The 25619-nt window shown below is 43.4% G+C and overlaps 1 protein-coding gene, 1 long non-coding RNA gene and 1 pseudogene across 2 annotated transcripts; all 3 read left to right on the plus strand.

Annotated features, from left to right (window-relative positions):
- On the plus strand, window positions 403-12641 carry LOC8069278. The gene is made up of 7 exons (XM_002448906.2): window positions 403-3105; window positions 3860-3925; window positions 4696-4810; window positions 6176-6264; window positions 7056-7498; window positions 7594-10667; window positions 11453-12641. The coding sequence occupies exons 1-6, from the start codon at window positions 708-710 to the stop codon at window positions 10024-10026; spliced, it is 5544 nt and encodes a 1847-aa protein (XP_002448951.2). The 5' UTR covers window positions 403-707; the 3' UTR covers window positions 10027-10667; window positions 11453-12641.
- LOC8080835 lies at window positions 11836-23384 on the plus strand (annotated as a pseudogene).
- On the plus strand, window positions 18178-19641 carry LOC110435429. Its single transcript, XR_002453087.1, has 3 exons — window positions 18178-18742; window positions 18886-18987; window positions 19105-19641. It is a non-coding gene; the product is annotated as an uncharacterized LOC110435429 (long non-coding RNA).

Raw genomic sequence — 25619 nt, forward strand, 5'->3', positions numbered from 1 at the left:
TATTTTTTTAGGAACGGCATTGGTGATGATGAGCTGAATGAATGACATATTTTTTTCGAGGAACAGCAGGTTTGAATGAATCAGTGATGATCTAGAAGCAGCAACGGAATTCCTCGTATGACAGAATTTTCACGGCTCGTTCCCCCGCCAGATGCGAATGTAAAAGGGCAAAATATATTCGGCCTTGTTTAGTTCCAAAAATTTTTATAAAATGTGAATAATACCAATTTCGTTTGTATTTGACAAATATTGTTCAATCATAGACTAACTAGGCTCAGAAGATTCGTCTCGTCAATTCCGATCAAACTGTGTAATTAGTTTTTATTTTCATCGATACTTCATGCATACATATAAAGATTCGATGTGACGGAAAATCTGAAAAATTTTGCAAAATTTTTTGGGAACTAAACAAGGCTCTGGCCATTTTCTTGTGAAGGGAAAAAGGGAGAGAAAACAGTAGTGGCCTCCTGGCTCCTGCCCTGCGCATGTCATATGCGCCCGTCACCGAACACGCCGCTGCCGCTGCTGCCGCCGCCGCCGCCGCAGGCCAACATTACGCACCCATACGCACTCCACGACGCGGCACGAGGTGCTCCTCCAAGCGCTCGTGAGGTGTGCTTTGCTCCACGGATCCGGAGGCCGACGCGACGTCTCGTCCGTGTCACTCCGCGCCCGGGCCACCCCGCGCGGCGGCGCGCCCTGTCATCATGTCGCGCCGCGTGGGCGCCGCCCCCGCACGGTGCTTGGAGCTGGAGCGCATCATCGCAGAGCGTGCCCGCTCGAGAAGCCTCGGCCTCGACGACGCGCTGAAGCTGTTCGACGAATTGCTTCACCACGCCAGGCCCGCCTCGGTTCGTGCTTTCAACCACCTGCTTACCGCTGTCTCTCGCGCCCGATGCTCTTCAGCCTCCGAGCTCGCTGTCTCCCACTTCAACCGGATGGTCCGTGAATGCTCTGACAAGGTGGCTCCTAACCTTTGCACCTACAGCATTCTCATCGGCCGCTTCTGCCGCATGGGCCACCTGGAGCATGGCTTTGCCGCCTTTGGCCTCATCCTTAAGACGGGCTGGAGGATGGATCACATAGCCATCAATCAACTGCTCAAAGGTCTCTGTCACGGAAAGAGGGTGGGTGAGGCCATGGACGTTTTGCTCCAACGAATGCCTGAGCTTGGCTGCATGCCGGATACAGTTTCATACACCATACTTCTCAAGGGTTTGTGCAACGAAAAGAGAGCTGAGGAGGCACTTGAGCTGCTCCACATGATGGCTGATGACCATGGTAGAAGGTGCCCACCAAATGTTGTGTCCTACAGCATCGTCATCAACGGTTTCTTTACCGAGGGTCAAGTGGACAAACCTTACAACCTATTTCTTGAAATGATAGATCGAGGGATTCCACCTGATGTTGTGACATACACCACAGTAATTGATGGCCTGTGCAAAGCTCAGTTGTTTGATAGGGCTGAGGGTGTCTTTCAGCAGATGATTGATAATGGCTTTAAGCCAAACAATTACACATATAATTGTCTGATCCATGGATACCTCTCTATAGGGAAGTGGAAAGAGGTGGTACAAATGCTTGAAGAAATGTCTGCACGTGGTCTCAAGCCAGATTGCTATACTTATGGTTCACTGCTGAACTACCTATGCAAGAATGGAAGATGCAGAGAAGCTAGATTTTTTTTTGATTCTATGATTAGGAAGGGCATAAAACCTAAGGTAAGCACCTATGGCATTTTGATTCATGGATATGCTACCAAAGGTGCTCTTTCTGAAATGCATAGTTTCCTAGATTTGATGGTAGAAAATGGTCTTTCACCTGATCATCACATCTTCAACATATTCTTCAGTGCATATGCTAAATGTGGTATGATAGATAAGGCAATGGATATCTTTAACAAAATGAGGCAGCACGGGTTGAGTCCTAATGTAGTAAACTACGGAGCACTAATAGATGCACTATGCAAGTTAGGCAGGGTGGATGACGCTGAGGTCAAATTCAACCAGATGATCAATGAAGGAGTGACTCCTAACATTGTTGTTTTTAACTCCCTAGTTTATGGACTGTGCACCGTTGACAAATGGGAGAGGGCTGAGGAATTAGTTTATGAAATGTTGGATCAAGGAATCTGTCCTAATGCAGTGTTCTTCAACACATTAATCTGTAACTTATGCAATGTAGGACGGGTTATGGAAGGCCGGAGGCTCATTGACTTGATGGAACATGTAGGCGTAAGGCCTGATGCTTTCTCATATACACCGTTGATTTCTGGTTACTGCTTAACTGGAAGGACGGATGAAGCGGAGAAGGTATTTGATGGTATGGTCTCAATTGGCCTGTCACCTACTGAAGTTACGTATAATACTTTGCTTCATGGCTACTGTAGTGCTAGTAGGATAGACGATGCATATTGTCTTTTTCGAGAAATGTTGAGGAAGGGAGTTACGCCTGGAGTTGTGACTTATAATACTATACTGCATGGTCTGTTTCAAACCAAGAGATTTTCTGAAGCAAAGGAACTCTATCTCAATATGATCAATAGTGGAACAAAGTGTGACATTTACACATACAACATAATTCTAAATGGTCTTTGCAAAAGTAATTGTGTTGATGAAGCATTCAAAATGTTTCAGAGCCTGTGTTCTAAGGGTCTTCAACTTAACATTATTACTTTCACCATCATGATTGGTGCGTTGCTCAAAGGTGGCAGAAAGGAAGATGCCATGGACTTGTTCGCTGCTATCCCTGCTAATGGTTTGGTTCCAAATGTTGTGACCTACCGCTTAGTTGCAGAAAATCTCATAGAAGAAGGATCGCTAGAAGAGTTTGACAGTCTGTTTTCAGCAATGGAAAAGAATGGTACTGCTCCAAACTCACAAATGTTAAATGCTCTAGTTAGGAGGCTGTTGCATAGAGGTGACATAAGCAGGGCTGGGGCTTACCTCTCCAAACTTGATGAGAGGAATTTCTCAGTTGAGGCTTCCACTACTTCATTGCTTATGTCAATTTTCACCAGTGATGAATATCAGCACCATGCCAAGTCTCTGCCTGAAAAGTACCATTTCCTAAATGAAGCCAATAGTTCAGCGTTGATAAAAAAGTGAATATTGTTTTCAACTATGTTGATACATCTTCATGTGGCATCTTATTTACCAACCCTGCTCTGCTGCCTCCTTTGTTTGAAGAAACACTCTGGAGAAATGTTGTCCTGTTAATGCGCTTTGGTATCAGGCTCACCAGCTCAAGTTATCTTGTGCCATCCCAGTTTTATAAGTATGTTCAGAGGGGGGAACAATTAACAAATTAACAGGTGTAGCAACATTCGCTCCTTATTGTTGTATATTTGTGTAACTGATCCTGATGTCCTGGGGATAAAATCAATGATCTCGACCTTTTTTTCCTGATAAAATTCATATATTTTAAACCCTGTATTATCCCCTCACTGTTTGCAGTGGTTACCGTTTGTAATTCCATGGATTAAGAGAATAAGAACAGGCTCTAACAATCACGCTTCGGTTAACATTAAGTTTGATGTTTTTGAAGGCTTTTGTTTCTCTATTCACCATTTCTGGACGCAAGGTTATAAAAATGAATATTGCTTCTACAGGCCACTTTAATGTAACATGATCTGCCAACTCAACGCCTACTGTTCAGTGGTTACCGTTTGTAATTCCATGGATTAATAGAATAAGAACAAGCTCTAACAATCACGCTTCGGTTAACATTAAGTTTGATGTTTTTGAAGGCTTTTGTTTCTCTATTCACCATTTCTGGACGCAAGGTTATAAAAATGAATATTGCTTCTACAGGCCACTTTAATGTAACATGATCTGCCAACTCAACGCCTACTGTACAGGCCCGGCATGCATGTTCCTTCTGTTATCATTCCTTTGTGACGTGGAGTTCCACCTGTGCTTTCGAGGTATGTTCTAAACTCAAAAGTGTTTTTGTGATCTTTCATGTTAGATGTTCCCTATTTATGCAATGTGGGCATTGTCTATTATTAGCGTGCTGATCATTTGTTTGTGTAACAGGTCTTGTGAAGTTTCTCTTGTTGATATTGAACACGTAACCATACAACATTGCATAATTTCAGTAGAGGGAAAGTATGTCAATATTTGTCCAGAAGAGGCAGATTCTTACAATCTCATGCAGAGACTTGTTCTGAATTCTGTTTGATAGTTATTATTTTCCCCTTAGTACTGTGTTGGTTCGTGACTCTAGTAGGATTTTGCTCAATGCTGCTCATGTGTTATATATGTTTCCTTGAAACAAAAATCAAGAGCCTTGAATGCTTTTTTTTTTAAAAAAGTAAGGATTGTGCTTATACTTGGCTCACATTCGTTAGTTCGTTACAGAGAAGAAATGGTTTCTTCAGTGTGCCATAACATCCAGTTGTTCATTAGGTGATAAAAGTAGCAATGGAGAATTTTGGAAGTGTTTCAGCTGTCAAAAGTATTGTCTCTGTTAAAACACGTGTAATTTATTTAGTATTTTTAGCTTTTAAATTTGATAACAAACAAACAGGGAGTATTTGTATGAAGAGAGAATGTATGGTCCAATAGTATGGTGAAATGAGATGGCTACCTTTCCATTTTGTTGTTTTTCCATCGAAGGCCTTAAGAGCAGCCCTTTGAGATGTTGCAGTGATATTTCCAATTTTTTGACCATTTTCCCCTTGGTTTTTGGCAGACCACAGCCTGAAGCAGCGTGTGTATGTGACCACACCTCCGCCACAGCAAAGTGATCGTTTTTCCAATGGCAGGGGCAGAGGCAGCGATGGTGGTGCATCCAGCACCGGTGGAAAGTGACAGAGGAGAGATGGCCGTGGTAGTAACACTTATGGCAACAACAGTCACAGGGGCCTTCGATGGAATATCAGCACCATGCAACAACAGTCACAGGGCCTAACTTAAACTGACGTGAATGGAAAAGTGAAGCATTCTGAGTTGCTTTCTCTTCCTGCTCATGAAGCCAAAGTGTATATTGGGGTCGAGCCAATCGATGAATCTCCTTAAGATCTCAAAAAAAAAAAATTGAGTCGGTTGGAGAAGCCCTGGATGTGAGTACTGCCTAATTTCTCTGGTTTAGTTTGCAATTGTTTTATTCTGCAATTCATGGTCACTTTTTTATGCAGGTGGAAAGGGGGAAACAAGCTGTATGCATTTGTTAATTTCAGAATTAAAAAGTTGCCTTTAGACATTAAAGGCCATCAAGTTGAGCAATAAAGACCTAAAGGTTTGATTCGCTTAGATTCAGAGTTGATCTTTGTTTATTCCCTACCATTGATTTATCACCGTTTTTTATATTGATTTTTTTACAAAAAAAGATGGATGCATAAATGATAAAAAAAGCATTTGATAGCACATGTCTTCCCGAGAGTTGGAAACTAAGTTCAAAATTGTGTTTCTATATACTTTTTGTTTGTAGTTTTGTGAATCACTGTTAGACATAGCAATGTCATGGATGTATGATAGTAGGATACGCTCAGATCCGCTTGCTATTCTAAAAAGGGTTTGCAGCAGTTGCATTGTTGATCAATGAACTTAGTTGATTGTAGAATACAACCTTGTGATTATTTTGGGACATAACAAAGCACAAGGCTATCTGATTACACTTACATCCTCTTGCTAATTTTGAAAAGCTTGCAGCGGTTGCCCTGCTGAGTTGAAACTACAGAACCTTGTGTTTACTTGTATTCCAGAAACCAGAACTGTGGATGGTGGTGGATTACGTTTCCATAGTTTGTTGAGATACCTTTGTAAAGTAGTTTTGGGCCCAAATAATCCAAGCCTACACCAACTTGCATGTAAGCTAAATGCTTTTGCCATATTATCCAAACCTAGTTTTGCAACCCAGAGAACGTGAATACACTCTAGTAGTTGCTGGTTACTTGTTACACTTGATTAACTCATATATATCTTGTGACCCTGTTATTTTTTGTTGTTGCAGGAATAGTCTCTTACTCTCAGGCTAAGAACAGGCGATTTGTCGGTAATATACCCCATGATTAGACGCATGATGTTTTCAAAAATGCAGTGTTGAGCTGTCGCGGTGAGAATAAAATCTTTTATTCATATTTTCCTTTGGTCTTCCTGCACGGCAACACCTGTGACTTTGCCTCTGCCACAGCAAGATGGTCTTCATTACTTTTTTTTTTTTGTGTGTGAAGGAGGTGGCTGTCGTACTCATGGCAGTGGTGGTGCGGCAATGGCAGTGGTGGATCCAGCACCAGTGGAAAGCAGCAGAGGGGCAACAACGGTCGAAGGGATTATTGTTCCATATTGATGCTAGCATTTGTTGCTGTTGGCATTCAGTAGTTAGACCTTCAGAGCCTAGCACTAAAAGAGTATTGCTGCTGTGTTACCATGCTGGGTGTATATCTTAGATAGTACTGGAAACTGTACTCTAGTATTTTTTTTCTTTGTGTGGTGTGTCTCGGTAACAAACTGCTGTTGTTAGAATGACAATACTGCAAGTGGCAGATGCGGTCTGGGATGATGTGGTATTCTATTTGTGTGCCAAGGTTGAATAGATGTGATAGTCGCTGCTGAAGAAGCAGTGTACTCTTTTGCCGTGTTCAGTTTGAGGAACTGAATGTGGTGGGTAAAACGAGATGTGCCAACCAATCACTACCTCTAGATTAATCTTGAATACTACAGTTCCAATGTTTATTCTGTGTTGACAAAAAAAAAATGAATTCAGTGCTGATCGTCTTTATGTGACATGTCAATTTGCCGGAGTGATTATTCTGTCATGCGCTCTAATGTTTTGGCTTTGCTCTGTGGAATGCTTTGATGAAATTATATTGAGAAATGTTCTCCTGTTTTCAGCATCAAGTTTATCACAGGTAAAATAATCTTTCATGCAGTCCTAGTTACATCTAACTGTATTATCGCCAGGGTGCTATTAAACCACAAAAAAGGACGTCTTACTCTCCCAGTCACCCTGCTTCAATCAATCCTGTCCTGCTCCTGATTCAATTCAAGTCGCCGCTTCGAAGAATTAGGATGTTCTAATTGACTAATTCTTAAAAAAAAACGAAATTTCAGATTATTTTTTTCAGGCTCTGCAGTATAGAGAACATCAGTATGCGATGATGGAGAAAAGAGGAAAAAAAAATCAACAAAGAGGCGGGTCAATTGGGCCTGATAGCGCCCAGCAGCAGCACGCCAGTCGCCAGCATCTGCACCCGTCGCTCCACCTCCACCTGCCCAACCACGCCGCCGCCGCCGCCCACCAGCTCCTACCCTCACACAACCCAGGCCACGGCACACGCAGCTCCGCCCAGCTCACGAGAGTGCTCTCCGGAGGCGGACGCAGCTGCGAACGGTCTCTGCATCTCCAGCGACACACACTCTCCGCACAGGCCCCTGGCACTCCAGTACTTCACGACCGGCGCCACCCGCGCGCCGACGACCAACACACGCCGCCGCCGCCGCCGCCTCCCTGCAACCTCCTACCCTCGCAGGGCCAGCCCCTCCACGGCACAGCAGTTGGCAGGTCCGCCAAGCCTACGCGAGCCGCTCTGCATCACCGATCCGGAGCGCGACGCGGCGCCGTCCACGCCTCTCCACGCTGGGCCGGTAGACGCGCGCACGCCCCGCCGGCATGTCGCGCCGCGTGAGCGCCGTCCACGACCGGTGCTTGGAGCTGGAGCGCGTCATCGCCGACCGCGCCCGCTCGAGAAGCCTCGGCCTCGGTGACGCACTCAAGCTGTTTGACGAATTGCTTCCGCGCGCCAGGCCCGCCTCGGTCGCCGCCTTCAACCACCTCCTCGCCGCTGTGTCTCGTTCCTCAGGCCGGCGCTCTACCACCTCAGAGTCAGAGACCGTCGTCTCCCTCTTCAACCGGATGGTACGTGACTGTTACATCAAGGTGGCTCCCAACCTTTGTACCTACAGCATTCTCATCGGCTGCTTCTGCCGCATGGGCCATCTGGAGCATGGTTTTGCAGCCTTTGGCCTCATCCTTAAGTCGGGCTGGAGGGTGAATAACATAGTCATCAATCAACTGCTCAATGGTCTCTGTGACGGAAAGAGGGTGGGTGAGGCCATGGACGTTTTGCTCCAACGAATGCCTGAGCTTGGCTGCATGCCGGATACAGTTTCATACAACATACTTCTCAAGGGTTTGTGCAATGAAAAGAGAGCTGAGGAGGCACTTGAGCTGCTCCACATGATGGCTGATGATCAAGTTTGGAGCTGCCCACCAAATGTTGTGTCCTACAGCACCGTCATCAACGGTTTCTTTACCGAGGGTCAAGTGGACAAACCTTACAACCTATTTCTTGAAATGATGGATCGAGGGATTCCACCTGATGTTGTGACATACACCACAGTAATTGATGGCCTGTGCAAAGCTCAATTGTTTGATAGGGCTGAGGCTGTCTTTCAGCAGATGATTGATAATGGCGTTAAGCCAAACAATGACACATATAATTGTCTGATCCATGGATACCTCTCTATTGGGAAGTGGAAAGAGGTGGTACGAATGCTCGAAGAAATGTCTGCAGGCGGTCTTAAACCAAATTGTTGTACTTATGGTTCGCTGCTGAACTACCTATGCAAGAATGGAAGATGCAGAGAAGCTAGATTTTTTTTTGATTCTATGATTGGGAAGGGGATAAAACCTTCCGTAACTACCTATGGCATTATGCTTCATGGATATGGTAACAAAGGTGCTCTTTCTGAAATGCATGATCTCCTAAATTTGATGGTAGCAAATGGTATTTCACCTAACCATCACATCTTCAACATATTCTTCAGTGCATATGCTAAATGTGGTATGATAGACAAGGCAATGGATATCTTCAACAAAATGAGGCAGCACGGGTTGAGTCCTGATGCAGTAAGCTACGGAGCACTAATAGATGCACTATGCAAGTTAGGCAGGGTGGATGACGCGGAGGTCAAATTCAACCAGATGATCAATGAAGGAGTAACTCCTAACATTGTGGTTTTTAGCTCTCTTGTTTATGGACTGTGCAGCATTGACAAATGGGAGAAGGTTGAGGAATTATTCTTTGAAATGTTGAATGTAGGAATTCACCCTAACATCGTATTCTTCAACACAATATTGTGTAACTTATGCAAAGAAGGACGGGTTATGGAAGGCCAGAGACTCGTTGACTCGATTGAATGCATGGGTGTGAGGCCTGATGTTATTTCATATAATACATTAATAGATGGCCACTGTTTAGCCGGTACAATTGATGAAGCATCGAAGTTACTTGAGGGTATGGTATCAGTTGGCTTGAAACCTAACAGTTTTTCTTATAATACATTGCTTCATGGCTACTGTAAAGCTGGAAGGATAGACAGTGCATATAGCCTTTTTCGAAAAATGTTGAGTAACGGTATTACACCTGGAGTTGTGACTTATAATACTATACTGCATGGTCTGTTTCAAACCAAGAGATTTTCTGAAGCAAAGGAACTCTATCTCAATATGATCAATAGTGGAACAAAGTGGGGCATTTACACATACAACACTATTCTAAATGGTCTTTGCAAAAGTAATTGTGTTGATGAAGCATTCAAAATGTTTCAGAGCCTGTGTTCTAAGGGTCTTCAACTTAACATTATTACTTTCACCATCATGATTGGTGCGTTGCTCAAAGGTGGCAGAAAGGAAGATGCCATGGACTTGTTCGCTGCTATCCCTGCTAATGGTTTGGTTCCAGATGTTGTGACCTACCGCGTAGTTGCAGAAAATCTTATAGAAGAAGGATCGCTAGAAGAGTTTGACAGTCTGTTTTCAGCAATGGAAAAGAATGGTACTGCTCCAAACTCACAAATGTTAAATGCTCTAGTTAGGAGGCTGTTGCATAGAGGTGACATAAGCAGGGCTGGGGCTTACCTCTCCAAACTTGATGAGAGGAATTTCTCAGTTGAGGCTTCCACTACTTCAATGCTTATATCAATTTTCTCCAGTGATGAATATCAGCACCATGCCAAGTCTCTGCCTAAAAAGTATCGTATCCTAAATGAAGCCAATAGTTCAGCATTGATAAAAAAGTGAATATTGTTTTCAACTATGTTGATACATCTTCATGTGGCATCTTATTTACCAACCCTGCTCTGCTGCCTCCTTTGTTTGAAGAAACACTCTTGAGAAATGTTGTCCTGTTAATGCACTTTGGTATCAAGCTCACCAGCTCAAATTATCTTGTGCCATCCCAGTTTTATAAGTATGTTCAGAGGGGGGGAGCAATTTACAAATTAACGGGTGTAGCAACATTCGCTCCTTATTGTTATATATTTGTGTAACAGTTCCTGATGTCCTGGGGATAAAATCAATGATCTCGACCTTTTTTTCATGATAAAATTCATATATTTTTAAACCCTGTATTATGCCCTCACTGTTAGCAGTGGTTACCGTTTGTAATTCCATGGATTAAGAGAATAAGAACAAGCTCTAACAATCACGCTTTGGTTGTTTCATATAATATCTTCTACATTAATTTTGATGTTTTTGAAGGCTTTTGTTTGTCTATTCACCATTTCTGGACGGGCTGCAAGGTTATAAAAATGAATATTGCTCCTACAGGGCACTTTCATGTAACATGATTTGCCAGCTCAACGCCTACTGTACAGGCCCGGCATGCATGTTCCTTCTGTTATCATTCCTTTGTGACGTGGAGTTCCACCTGTGCTTTCGAGGTATGTTCTAAACTCAAAAGTGTTTTTGTGATCTTTCATGTTAGATGTTCCCAATTTATGCAATGTGGGCATTGTCTATTATTAACGTGCTGATCATTTGTTTGTGTAACATTGGTCTTGTGAAGTTTCTCTTGTTGATATTGAACACGTAACCATACAACATTGCATAATTTCAGTAGAGGGAAAGTATGTCAATATTTGTCATGCGATACCCAGAAGAGGCAGATTCTTACAATCTCATGCAGAGACTTGTTCTGAATTCTGTTCGATAGTTGTTATTTTCCCCTTAGTACTGTGTTGGTTCGTGATTCTAGTCGGATTTTGCTCAATGCTGCTCATGTGTTATATATGTTTCCTTGAAACAAAAATCAAGAGCCTTGAATGCTTTTTTTTTAAAAAAAAGTAAGGATTGTGTTTATACTTGGCACTACATAACTCACATTCGTTACAGAGAAGAAATGGTTTCTTCAGTGTGCCATAGCATCCAGTTGTTCAGTTGGTGATAAAAGTAGCAATGGAGAATTTTGGAAGTGTGTCAACTGTCAGAAGTATTGTCTCTGTTAAAACACGTGTAATTTATTTAGTATTTTCAGCTTTTAAATTTAATAACAAACAGACAGGGAGTATTTGTATGAAGAGAGAATGTATGGTCCAATAGTATGGTGAAATGAGATGGCTACCTTTCCATTTTGTTGTTTTTCCATCGAAGGCCTTAAGAGCAGCCCTTTGAGATGTCACAGTGATATTTCCAATTTTTTGACCATTTTCCCCTTGGTTTTTGGCAGACCACAGCCTGAAGCAGCCTGTGCATGTGACCACACCTCCGCCACAGCGAAGTGATCGTTGTTCCAATGGCAGGGGCAGAGGCAGCAATGGTGGTGCATCCAGCACCGGTGGAAAGTGACAGAGGAGAGATGGCCGTGGTAGTAACACTAATAGCAATAACAGTCACAGGAGCCTTCGATGGAATATCAGCACCATGCAACAATAGTCACAGGGCCCAACTTAAACTGACGACCTAGACATGAAGCCCAAGCCGAAGAAGCCTACACCAAAAATGCCTGCCATCTCATTCTCATCACAACAAGGCGGAAATCCTGTCTCCGATCCATGCCGTTAGTTCCGCATCTCATCACGCCGCCTATGCTCTCGGAGCTTCTGCCCTGCCATGCGGGAGCAATTCGTTGAACAGCTGGAGGTGCGCCACGCCGCTCCCGCGGCCGTGCCGCGCGAGGCCAGGCAACCTGAGCCTCGACCACACAGTCCAGCAGTTCGACAAATTCCTCCTCCACGTCAGGCCCTGCCACGGTTACCACCGCCTTGAACCACCTCCACACACCTGTGTTCGCCGCTTCTTGACGGGTTGCAAGGTAGATAGAAATGAATATTGCTTCTACAGGGCAGTTTTTGTGCATATCTATATGATTTGCAGGCTCATCGCCAAGTACAGGCTGAGCATGCCTATTCCTTATGTTATCATTCTTTGTCTAAAGACAAACCAACTGAGCTGGAATTATTTTACTGGTGCTGGTGCTAGTAGCAGTGGTGGTGGTTCCACTGGGCGGAAGGTGACAGAAAGGAGATGACCGTGTAGTAACAGTAACAACAGCTGCAGGGGGCAGCACCATCCATTGATGTTTGCAATGCCTCTCTTAGTAGTAATTTATAGTTAGAACCTAATGCTTTGAGAGTTTGGTGAGTGCTTCTATTGCAGTACCATGCTGGGTACCAGCTAATGCTTGAAACTTTACATTCTAGTATTTGTTTTCCAGTGTGTCTAGATCTGTAACAAGCCTGATGTAATAAGAATCATAATACTGCGAGTGGCAGATGTGATGTGTTAGTGGCTAAAGCTATCTATCTGTCAAGCTTTAGGGATAAGCTTGATGTGTTAGTGGCTAAAGCTACATTGTCTCTGCTTGTGCACTTGTGGCATTTTCAGTCTGAATAAACGAATGGTGGTGGCTAAAATGAGATGTACCGACTGGCGATGGATCTCCACCTCTAGTTTAAGATGGGAAGATAAGTGTTTTTTTAGGATGATGATCAGAAAGATGAGAATGGAAAAGTGAAGCATTCTGATTTGCTACTTCGAAGAATTAGGATGTTCCCTTAAAGGTTTTTTTTTTTTGGGTCTTACTCCTGGTCAAGAATTTTTTTTTTTTACTGGGTTCAAGGGAAGGCCAATGTAGGAAGCTGTAAAAGGTTTAGGCCATGTTTAGATTGGAGATGAAAAATTTTTAGGTGTCATATCGGATATGTCAGAAGGATGTCGGGAGGGTTTTTTTAGAAACTAATAAAAAAATAAATTACATAGCTCGTTTGGAAACTGCAAGACAAATCTATTAAGCATAATTAATCTGTCATTAATTCATGTGGGTTACTGTAGCACTTAAGGCTGATCATGGACTAACTAGGTTTAAAAGATTCGTCTCGTGATTTTTTCAATTCAACTGTGTAATTAGTTTATTTTTTTATCTACATTTAATATTTCATGCATGTGTTCAAGGATTCGACGAGATTGATTAAAAATTTTTGGGTAGAAAACTAAACAGGGCCTTATTTGACCCATATTGCAAAAAATTTAACAATCAGACTTAATTTATTTGACCCCATTCCGGAACCAACGAATAATCACACCAGGAACGATGTATAAACATATACATAGTGGCCGTAGGCTGTAAAATCCTTAAAAAAAACGCAAATTCAGATGTTTTTTCCAGATTGCAGTATGTGATGTGGAGAAACAAGAAAAGAAAAAACAGCCAAGAGAGAGGTGAGGCAGTCGCGCCCTTGGGCCTCAGTAGCGCCCAGGCCCAGCACCACCCCAGCGCCTGCGCCTGCGGCCGTCGCCCCGCCCTGCCCAACCACCAGCGCGCTGCGCGCCCAGCCCAGCTGCACGCCGCCGCGGCGCCGCCCACACAACCCAGGACACGGCACACGCGGGCGCGCCCATCTCACGACAGTGCTGTGCTTCACCGACCCGGAGGCGGACGCAGCGCGCCGCCCGTCCCTGCCTGTCCTCGCTTGCCCCGTCTCCCCCGCACCGTCGGCATGCCCCGCTGCGTGAGCACCGTCCGCGACCGGTGCTTGGAGCTGGAGCGCATCATCGCCGCCCGCGCACGCTCGGGAAGCCTCGGCCTCGACGACGCGCTGAAGCTGTTCGATGAATTGCTTATCCACGCCAGGCCCGCCTCAGTTGTTGCCTTCAACCAGATCCTCAATGCTGTCTCACGTGCCTCACGTGCCTCGGGGCGACGCTCCTCCTCCACCTCAGAGTCAGAGCTCGTCGTCTCCCTCTTCAACCGGATGGTACGTGAATGCTCCATCAAGGTGGCCCCCAACACTTGCACCTACAGCATCCTCATCGGTTGCCTCTGCCGCATGGGCCGCCTGAAGCATAGCTTCGCCACCTTTGGCCTCATCCTGAAGACGGGCTGGAGGGTGAATGACATAGTCATCAATCAACTGCTCAAAGGACTTTGTGACGGAAAGAGAGTGGGTGAGGCCATGGACGTTTTGCTCCAACGGATGCCTGAACTTGGCTGCACGCCGGATACAGTTTCATACAGCATACTTCTCAAGGGTTTTTGCAATGAAAACAGAGCTGAGGAGGCACTTGAGCTACTACGTATGATGGCTAATGATCATGGTAGAAGCTGCCCACCAAATGTTGTGACATACACCACAGTAATTGATGGCCTGTGCAAAGCTCAGTTGTTTGATAGGGCTGAGGGTGTCTTTCAGCAGATGATTGATAATGGCGTTAAGCCAAACAATGACACATATAATTGTCTGATCCATGGATACCTCTCTATAGGGAAGTGGAAAGAGGTGGTACAAATGCTTGAAAAAATGTCTGCACGTGGTCTCAAGCCAGATTGCTATACTTATGGTTCACTGCTGAACTACCTATGCAAGAATGGAAGATGCAGAGAAGCTAGATTTTTTTTTTGATTCTATGATTAGGAAGGGCATAAAACCTAATGTAAGCACCTATGGCATTTTGATTCATGGATATGCTACCAAAGGTGCTCTTTCTGAAATGCATAGTTTCCTAGATTTGATGGTAGAAAATGGTCTTTCACCTGATCATCACATCTTCAACATATTCTTCAGTGCATATGCTAAATGTGGTATGATAGATAAGGCAATGGATATCTTCAACAAAATGAGGCAGCACGGGTTGAGTCCTAATGTAGTAAACTACGGAGCACTAATAGATGCACTATGCAAGTTAGGCAGGGTGGATGACGCTGAGGTCAAATTCAACCAGATGATCAATGAAGGAGTGACTCCTAACATTGTTGTTTTTAACTCCCTAGTTTATGGACTGTGCACCGTTGACAAATGGGAGAGGGCTGAGGAATTAGTTTATGAAATGTTGGATCAAGGAATCTGTCCTAATGCAGTGTTCTTCAACACATTAATCTGTAACTTATGCAATGTAGGACGGGTTATGGAAGGCCGGAGGCTCATTGACTTGATGGAACATGTAGGCGTAAGGCCTGATGCTTTCTCATATACACCGTTGATTTCTGGTTACTGCTTAGCTGGAAGGACGGATGAAGCGGAGAAGGTATTTGATGGTATGGTCTCAATTGGCCTGTCACCTACTGAAGTTACGTATAATACTTTGCTTCATGGCTACTGTAGTGCTAGTAGGATAGACGATGCATATTGTCTTTTTCGAGAAATGTTGAGGAAGGGAGTTACGCCTGGAGTTGTGACTTATAATACTATACTGCATGGTCTGTTTCAAACCAAGAGATTTTCTGAAGCAAAGGAACTCTATCTCAATATGATCAATAGTGGAACAAAGTGTGACATTTACACATACAACATAATTCTAAATGGTCTTTGCAAAAGTAATTGTGTTGATGAAGCATTCAAAATGTTTCAGAGCCTGTGTTCTAAGGGTCTTCAACTTAACATTATTACTTTCACCATCATGATTGGTGCGTTGCTCAAAGGTGGCAGAAAGGAAGATGCCATGGACTTGTTCGCTGCTATCCCTGCTAATGGTTTGGTTCCAAATGTTGTGACCTACCGCTTAGTTGCAGAAAATCTCATAGAAGAAGGATCGCTAGAAGAGTTTGACAGTCTGTTTTCAGCAATGGAAAAGAATGGTACTGCACCAAACTCACAAATGTTAAATGCTCTAGTTAGGAGGCTGTTGCATAGAGGTGACATAAGCAGGGCTGGGGCTTACCTCTCCAAACTTGATGAGAGGAATTTCTCAGTTGAGGCTTCCACTACTTCATTGCTTATATCAATTTTCACCAGTGATGAATATCAGCACCATGCCAAGTCTCTGCCTGAAAAGTACCATTTCCTAAATGAAGCCAATAGTTCAGCGTTGATAAAAAAGTGAATATTGTTTTCAACTATGTTGATACATCTTCATGTGGCATCTTATTTACCAACCCTGCTCTGCTGCCTCCTTTGTTTGAAGAAACACTCTGGAGAAATGTTGTCCTGTTAATGCGCTTTGGTATCAGGCTCACCAGCTCAAGTTATCTTGTGCCATCCCAGTTTTATAAGTATGTTCAGAGGGGGGAACAATTAACAAATTAACAGGTGTAGCAACATTCGCTCCTTATTGTTGTATATTTGTGTAACTGATCCTGATGTCCTGGGGATAAAATCAATGATCTCGACCTTTTTTTCCTGATAAAATTCATATATTTTAAACCCTGTATTATCCCCTCACAGTTTGCAGTGGTTACCGTTTGTAATTCCATGGATTAAGAGAATAAGAACAGGCTCTAACAATCACGCTTCGGTTAACATTAAGTTTGATGTTTTTGAAGGCTTTTGTTTCTCTATTCACCATTTCTGGACGCAAGGTTATAAAAATGAATATTGCTTCTACAGGCCACTTTAATGTAACATGATCTGCCAACTCAACGCCTACTGTTCAGTGGTTACCGTTTGTAATTCCATGGATTAATAGAATAAGAACAAGCTCTAACAATCACGCTTCGGTTAACATTAAGTTTGATGTTTTTGAAGGCTTTTGTTTCTCTATTCACCATTTCTGGACGCAAGGTTATAAAAATGAATATTGCTTCTACAGGCCACTTTAATGTAACATGATCTGCCAACTCAACGCCTACTGTACAGGCCCGGCATGCATGTTCCTTCTGTTATCATTCCTTTGTGACGTGGAGTTCCACCTGTGCTTTCGAGGTATGTTCTAAACTCAAAAGTGTTTTTGTGATCTTTCATGTTAGATGTTCCCTATTTATGCAATGTGGGCATTGTCTATTATTAGCGTGCTGATCATTTGTTTGTGTAACAGGTCTTGTGAAGTTTCTCTTGTTGATATTGAACACGTAACCATACAACATTGCATAATTTCAGTAGAGGGAAAGTATGTCAATATTTGTCCAGAAGAGGCAGATTCTTACAATCTCATGCAGAGACTTGTTCTGAATTCTGTTTGATAGTTATTATTTTCCCCTTAGTACTGTGTTGGTTCGTGACTCTAGTAGGATTTTGCTCAATGCTGCTCATGTGTTATATATGTTTCCTTGAAACAAAAATCAAGAGCCTTGAATGCTTTTTTTTAAAAAAGTAAGGATTGTGCTTATACTTGGCTCACATTCGTTAGTTCGTTACAGAGAAGAAATGGTTTCTTCAGTGTGCCATAACATCCAGTTGTTCATTAGGTGATAAAAGTAGCAATGGAGAATTTTGGAAGTGTTTCAGCTGTCAAAAGTATTGTCTCTGTTAAAACACGTGTAATTTATTTAGTATTTTTAGCTTTTAAATTTGATAACAAACAAACAGGGAGTATTTGTATGAAGAGAGAATGTATGGTCCAATAGTATGGTGAAATGAGATGGCTACCTTTCCATTTTGTTGTTTTTCCATCGAAGGCCTTAAGAGCAGCCCTTTGAGATGTTGCAGTGATATTTCCAATTTTTTGACCATTTTCCCCTTGGTTTTTGGCAGACCACAGCCTGAAGCAGCGTGTGTATGTGACCACACCTCCGCCACAGCAAAGTGATCGTTTTTCCAATGGCAGGGGCAGAGGCAGCGATGGTGGTGCATCCAGCACCGGTGGAAAGTGACAGAGGAGAGATGGCCGTGGTAGTAACACTTATGGCAACAACAGTCACAGGGGCCTTCGATGGAATATCAGCACCATGCAACAACAGTCACAGGGCCTAACTTAAACTGACGTGAATGGAAAAGTGAAGCATTCTGAGTTGCTTTCTCTTCCTGCTCATGAAGCCAAAGTGTATATTGGGGTCGAGCCAATCGATGAATCTCCTTAAGATCTCAAAAAAAAAATTGAGTCGGTTGGAGAAGCCCTGGATGTGAGTACTGCCTAATTTCTCTGGTTTAGTTTGCAATTGTTTTATTCTGCAATTCATGGTCACTTTTTTATGCAGGTGGAAAGGGGGAAACAAGCTGTATGCATTTGTTAATTTCAGAATTAAAAAGTTGCCTTTAGACATTAAAGGCCATCAAGTTGAGCAATAAAGACCTAAAGGTTTGATTCGCTTAGATTCAGAGTTGATCTTTGTTTATTCCCTACCATTGATTTATCACCGTTTTTTATATTGATTTTTTTACAAAAAAAGATGGATGCATAAATGATAAAACAAGCATTTGATAGCACATGTCTTCCCGAGAGTTGGAAACTAAGTTCAAAATTGTGTTTCTATATACTTTTTGTTTGTAGTTTTGTGAATCACTGTTAGACATAGCAATGTCATGGATGTATGATAGTAGGATACGCTCAGATCCGCTTGCTATTCTAAAAAGGGTTTGCAGCAGTTGCATTGTTGATCAATGAACTTAGTTGATTGTAGAATACAACCTTGTGATTATTTTGGGACATAACAAAGCACAAGGCTATCTGATTACACTTACATCCTCTTGCTAATTTTGAAAAGCTTGCAGCGGTTGCCCTGCTGAGTTGAAACTACAGAACCTTGTGTTTACTTGTATTCCAGAAACCAGAACTGTGGATGGTGGTGGATTACGTTTCCATAGTTTGTTGAGATACCTTTGTAAAGTAGTTTTGGGCCCAAATAATCCAAGCCTACACCAACTTGCATGTAAGCTAAATGCTTTTGCCATATTATCCAAACCTAGTTTTGCAACCCAGAGAACGTGAATACACTCTAGTAGTTGCTGGTTACTTGTTACACTTGATTAACTCATATATATCTTGTGACCCTGTTATTTTTTGTTGTTGCAGGAATAGTCTCTTACTCTCAGGCTAAGAACAGGCGATTTGTCGGTAATATACCCCATGATTAGACGCATGATGTTTTCAAAAATGCAGTGTTGAGCTGTCGCGGTGAGAATAAAATCTTTTATTCATATTTTCCTTTGGTCTTCCTGCACGGCAACACCTGTGACTTTGCCTCTGCCACAGCAAGATGGTCTTCATTACTTTTTTTTTTTGTGTGTGAAGGAGGTGGCTGTCGTACTCATGGCAGTGGTGGTGCGGCAATGGCAGTGGTGGATCCAGCACCAGTGGAAAGCAGCAGAGGGGCAACAACGGTCGAAGGGATTATTGTTCCATATTGATGCTAGCATTTGTTGCTGTTGGCATTCAGTAGTTAGACCTTCAGAGCCTAGCACTAAAAGAGTATTGCTGCTGTGTTACCATGCTGGGTGTATATCTTAGATAGTACTGGAAACTGTACTCTAGTATTTTTTTTCTTTGTGTGGTGTGTCTCGGTAACAAACTGCTGTTGTTAGAATGACAATACTGCAAGTGGCAGATGCGGTCTGGGATGATGTGGTATTCTATTTGTGTGCCAAGGTTGAATAGATGTGATAGTCGCTGCTGAAGAAGCAGTGTACTCTTTTGCCGTGTTCAGTTTGAGGAACTGAATGTGGTGGGTAAAACGAGATGTGCCAACCAATCACTACCTCTAGATTAATCTTGAATACTACAGTTCCAATGTTTATTCTGTGTTGACAAAAAAAAAATGAATTCAGTGCTGATCGTCTTTATGTGACATGTCAATTTGCCGGAGTGATTATTCTGTCATGCGCTCTAATGTTTTGGCTTTGCTCTGTGGAATGCTTTGATGAAATTATATTGAGAAATGTTCTCCTGTCAAGTTTATCACAGGTAAAATAATCTTTCATGCAGTCCTAGTTACATCTAACTGTATTATCGCCAGGGTGCTATTAAACCACAAAAAAGGACGTCTTACTCTCCCGGTCACCCTGCTTCAATCAATCCTGTCCTGCTCCTGATTCAATTCAAGTCGCCGCTTCGAAGAATTAGGATGTTCTAATTGACTAATTCTTAAAAAAAAACGAAATTTCAGATTATTTTTTTCAGGCTCTGCAGTATAGAGAACATCAGTATGCGATGATGGAGAAAAGAGGAAAAAAAAAATCAACAAAGAGGCGGGTCAATTGGGCCTGATAGCGCCCAGCAGCAGCACGCCAGCATCCCCCATCTGCACCCGTCGCTCCACCTCCACCTGCCCAACCACGCCGCCGCCGCCGCCGCCGCCCACCAGCTCCTACCCTCACACAACCCAGGCCACGGCACACGCGGCTCCGCCCAGCTCACGAGAGTGCTCTCCGGAGGCGGACGCAGCTGCGAACAGCCTCTGCATCTCCAGCGACACACACTCTCCGCACAGGCCCCTGGCACTCCAGTACTCCACGACCGGCGCCACCCGCGCGCCGCCGACCACACACACCGCCGCTGCCGCCTCCCTGCAACCTCCTACCCTCGCAGGGCCAGCCCCTCCACGGCGCAGCAGTTGGCAGTTCCGCCCAGCCTACGCGAGCGGCTCTGCATCACCGATCCGGAGCGCGAAGCGGCGCCGTCCACGCCTCTCCACGCTGGGCCGGTAGACGCGCGCACGCCCCGCCGGCATGTCGCGCCGCGTGAGCGCCGTCCGCGACCGGTGCTTGGAGCTGGAGCGCGTCATCGCCGACCGCGCCCGCTCGGGAAGCCTCGGCCTCGGCGACGCACTCAAGCTGTTCGACGAATTGCTTCCGCACGCCAGGCCCGCCTCGGTCGTCGCCTTCAACCACCTCCTCGCCGCTGTGTCTCGTTCCTCAGGCCGGCGCTCTACTACCTCAGAGTCAGAGACCGTCGTCTCCCTCTTCAACCGGATGGTACGTGACTGTTACATCAAGGTGGCTCCCAACCGTTGTACCTACAGCATTCTCATCGGCTGCTTCTGCCGCATGGGCCATCTGGAGCATGGCTTTGCCGCCTTTGGCCTCATCCTTAAGACAGGATGGAGGATGGATCACATAGTCATCAATCAACTGCTCAATGGTCTCTGTGATGGAAAGAGGGTGGGTGAGGCCATGGACGTTTTGCTCCAACGAATGCCTGAGCTTGGCTGCATGCCGGATACAGTTTCATACAACATACTTCTCAAGGGTTTGTGCAATGAAAAGAGAGCTGAGGAGGCACTTGAGCTGCTCCACATGATGGCTGATGATCAAGTTTGGAGCTGCCCACCAAATGTTGTGTCCTACAGCACCGTCATCAACGGTTTCTTTACCGAGGGTCAAGTGGACAAACCTTACAACCTATTTCTTGAAATGATGGATCGAGGGATTCCACCTGATGTTGTGACATACACCACAGTAATTGATGGCCTGTGCAAAGCTCAATTGTTTGATAGGGCTGAGGCTGTCTTTCAGCAGATGATTGATAATGGCGTTAAGCCAAACATTGACACATATAATTGTCTGATCCATGGATACCTCTCTATTGGGAAGTGGAAAGAGGTGGTACGAATGCTCGAAGAAATGTCTGCAGGCGGTCCTAAACCAAATTGTTGTACTTATGGTTCGCTGCTGAACTACCTATGCAAGAATGGAAGATGCAGAGAAGCTAGATTTTTTTTTGATTCTATGATTGGGAAGGGGATAAAACCTTCCGTAACTACCTATGGCATTATGCTTCATGGATATGCTACCAAAGGTGCACTTTCTGAAATGCATGATCTCCTAAATTTGATGGTAGCAAATGGTATTTCACCTAACCATCACATCTTCAACATATTCTTCAGTGCATATGCTAAATGTGGTATAATAGATAAGGCAATGGATATTTTTAACAAAATGAGGCAGCAAGGGTTGAGTCCTGATGCAGTAAGCTACGGAGCACTAATAGATGCACTATGCAAGTTAGGCAGGGTGGATGACGCGGAGGTCAAATTCAACCAGATGATCAATGAAGGAGTGACTCCTGACATTGTGGTTTTTAGCTCTCTTGTTTATGGACTGTGCACCGTTGACAAATGGGAGAAGGTTGAGGAATTATTCTTTGAAATGTTGAATGTAGGAATTCACCCTAACATCGTATTCTTCAACACAATATTGTGTAACTTATGCAAAGAAGGACGGGTTATGGAAGGCCAGAGACTCGTTGACTCGATTGAATGCATGGGTGTGAGGCCTGATGTTATTTCATATAATACATTAATAGATGGCCACTGTTTAGCCGGTACAATTGATGAAGCATCGAAGTTACTTGAGGGTATGGTATCAGTTGGCTTGAAACCTGACAGTTTTTCTTATAATACATTGCTTCATGGCTACTGTAAAGCTGGAAGGATAGACAGTGCATATAGCCATTTTCGAAAAATGTTGAGTAACGGTATTACACCTGGAGTTGTGACTTATAATACTATACTGCATGGTCTGTTTCAAACCAAGAGATTTTCTGAAGCAAAGGAACTCTATCTCAATATGATCAATAGTGGAACAAAGTGGGACATTTACACATACAACATAATTCTAAATGGTCTTTGCAAAAGTAATTGTGTTGATGAAGCAATCAAAATGTTTCAGAACCTGTGTTCTAAGGGTCTTCAACTTAACATTATTACTTTCAACATCATGATTGGGGCGTTGCTCAAAGGTGGCAGAAAGGAAGATGCTATGGACTTGTTCGCTGCTATCCCTGCTAATGGTTTGGTTCAAAATGTTGTGACCTACCGCTTAGTTGTAGAAAATCTCATAGAAGAAGGATCGCTAGAAGAGTTTGACAGTCTGTTTTCAGCAATGGAAAAGAATGGTACTGCTCCAAACTCACAAATGTTAAATGCTCTAGTTAGGAGACTGTTGCATAGAGGTGACATAAGCAGGGCTGGGGCTTACCTCTCCAAACTTGATGAGAGGAATTTCTCAGTTGAGGCTTCCACTACTTCAATGCTTATATCAATTTTCTCTAGTGATGAATATCAGCACCATGCCAAGTCTCTGCCTAAAAAGTATCGTATCCTAAATGAAGCCAATAGTTCAGCATTGATAAAAAAGTGAATTCAGATTTCAACTATGTTGATACATCTTCATGTGGCATCTTATTTACCTACCCTGCTCTGCTGCCTCCTTTGTTTGAAGAAACACTCTTGAGAAATGTTGTCCTGTTAATGCACTTTGGTATCAAGCTCACCAGCTCAAGTTATCTTGTGTCATCCCAGTTTTATAAGTATGTTCAGAGGGGGGGAGCAATTTACAAATTAACGGGTGTAGCAACATTCGCTCCATATTGTTGTATATTTGTGTAACAGTTCCTGATGTCCTGGGGATAAAATCAATGATCTCGACCTTTTTTTTCCTGATAAAATTCATATATTTTTAAACCCTGTATTATGCCCTCACTGTTAGCAGTGGTTACCGTTTGTAATTCCATGGATTAAGAGAATAAGAACAAGCTCTAACAATCACGCTTTGGTTGTTTCATATAATATCTTCTACATGGATTAAGAGAATAAGAACAAGCTACTTGATGTTATGGTCTCAATTGGCTTGAAACCTGATAAAGTTACTTATAATACTTTGCTTCATGGCTACTGCAGAGCTCGAAGGATAGATGATGCATATAGCCTTTTCCGAGAAATGTTAATGAAGGGACTTACACCTGATGTTGTGACTTATAATACTATATTGCATGGATTGTTTCAGACCGGGAGATTTTCTGAAGCAAAGGAACTCTATCTCAGTATGATCAATAGCAGAACACAGATGAACATCTACACATACAACATAATTCTAAATGGTCTTTGCAAAAGTAATTGTGTTGATGAAGCATTCAAAATGTTTCAGAGCCTGTGTTCTAAGGGTCTTCAACTTAACATTATTACTTTCAACATCATGATTGGGGCGTTGCTCAAAGGTGGCAGAAAGGAAGATGCCATGGACTTGTTCGCTGCTATCCCTGCTAATGGTTTGGTTCCAGATGTTGTGACCTACCGCTTAGTTGCAGAAAATCTCATAGAAGAAGGGTCGCTAGAGGAGTTTGATGGTCTATTTTTAACAATGGAAAAGAGTGGTACTCCTTTAGACTCACGTTTGTTAAATGCTCTAGTTAGGAGGCTATTGCAGAGGGGTGACATAAGCAGGGCTGGGGCTTACCTCTCCAAACTTGATGAGAAGAATTTCTCACTTGAGGCTTCCACTACTTCTGAGCTTATATCACTTTTCTCGAGGGGTGAATATCAGCACCATGCAAAGTCTCTGCCTGAAAAGTATCGTCTCCTCAATGAAGCCAACAGTTGAGCATTGACAAAAAAAGGTGAATTTAGTTTTCAACTGTGTTGATCATCTTTATGTTAGATGTCAATCTGCGTGGTATGCTTTGGGTGAGCAATTCTCTAGAGAAATGTTCTCTTTTTGCTAACAAGTAAACTAATCTTATTTGCAGTTCTAGTTAGCTCGGCAGCAGGAATTAAATTTCTCACTTTTCTCGAGGGAGGAATATCAGCACTAAGCAAACCCCCTACTTTTGTGCTTATATCACCTTTCTCGAGGGAGGAATATCAGCAACAAGCAAAGTCCCTACCTGAAAGGTACCGCTTTGTCAATGGTGCCAACAATTTTTCTTTCCTATATGGCTTCCCTAGATTAGCTCTTTAACCCACCTCGGGCTTCCTTCTTTGTGCAACTTCTTTTGTACAGTGTTGTCCTTTTATTTATCCATTTTTTTTATTAATAAAGCAAACAGTGGGGGCCTCCCCTGGTGTATTTTCTCTCAAAAAAATGGTGCCAACAAATGAGTGTTGACAAGGAAAATGAATTCACTTTTCCACTGTACTGATCATCTTTATGTGTCAATCTAAATTTTTTAGATTTTTTTTAGAGTGACTATTCTGTCTTGTGCACTAATTTTTTGGTCATGCTCTGTATTCTTTGAATGATGAAATTCTCTAGGGAAATGTTCTCTTGTTAGTGCACTTCAACATCAAGTTTATCAACAGGTAAAGTAATCCAGTGGACAATCCTAGTTAGTAGTTAGCCATACAGCAGGAATCTGTTTACAAATTAATGAGTAACGCTGTACTCCTTTTATTGCATAATTTGTTAATAAACCCTGCACTCCCAGCCATAAATAAATCATGTGTACCTCTTGATCATTGATCCGATTCCTATAATTTAAGCTTGTGTATCTTCCCCCACTGTTAGCGGTGGAAAATGCTATTTATGGTTTCTCACACAAGCTAATGTTGAGGCTCCCCTAGTATTTCCACTGACTGTACCTGCCCTGCTTTATTGTTGATAATGAATGCAACTGTGCTTAAAGCGGATCTCTGCGGGTTTCTCATTAGTTGAGCTAACCCTAACCAGGGTGCCATATAATTAGGGATACATGGGCCTCATGGGCCTAGCCACATGGGTCTGTTACACACATACTCCAACACCCCCCCGCAGTCTGAACTACCGGCGCAGCGGAGTTGCAGACTGGACTCGAAAAGAATCACACACACGAGACCCCCCACAGACACAACTAGCCACTGGTGATGTTGAGGCTGGAGCGGAACTCGGCGAAGGTCGAGGACGGGAGGCCCTTGGTGAAGATGTCGGCGAAATGGGAGGTGGTCGGGACATGGAGGACCCGAACATCGCCGACAGCGACCCGGTCCCGAACGAAGTGTAGATCGATCTCCACATGCTTGGTCCTCTGGTGCTGCACAGGGTTGGTGGAGAGGTACA

The sequence above is a fragment of the Sorghum bicolor genome, chromosome 5, assembly GCF_000003195.3.
Source record: "Sorghum bicolor cultivar BTx623 chromosome 5, Sorghum_bicolor_NCBIv3, whole genome shotgun sequence".
NCBI lineage: Eukaryota > Viridiplantae > Streptophyta > Magnoliopsida > Poales > Poaceae > Sorghum > Sorghum bicolor.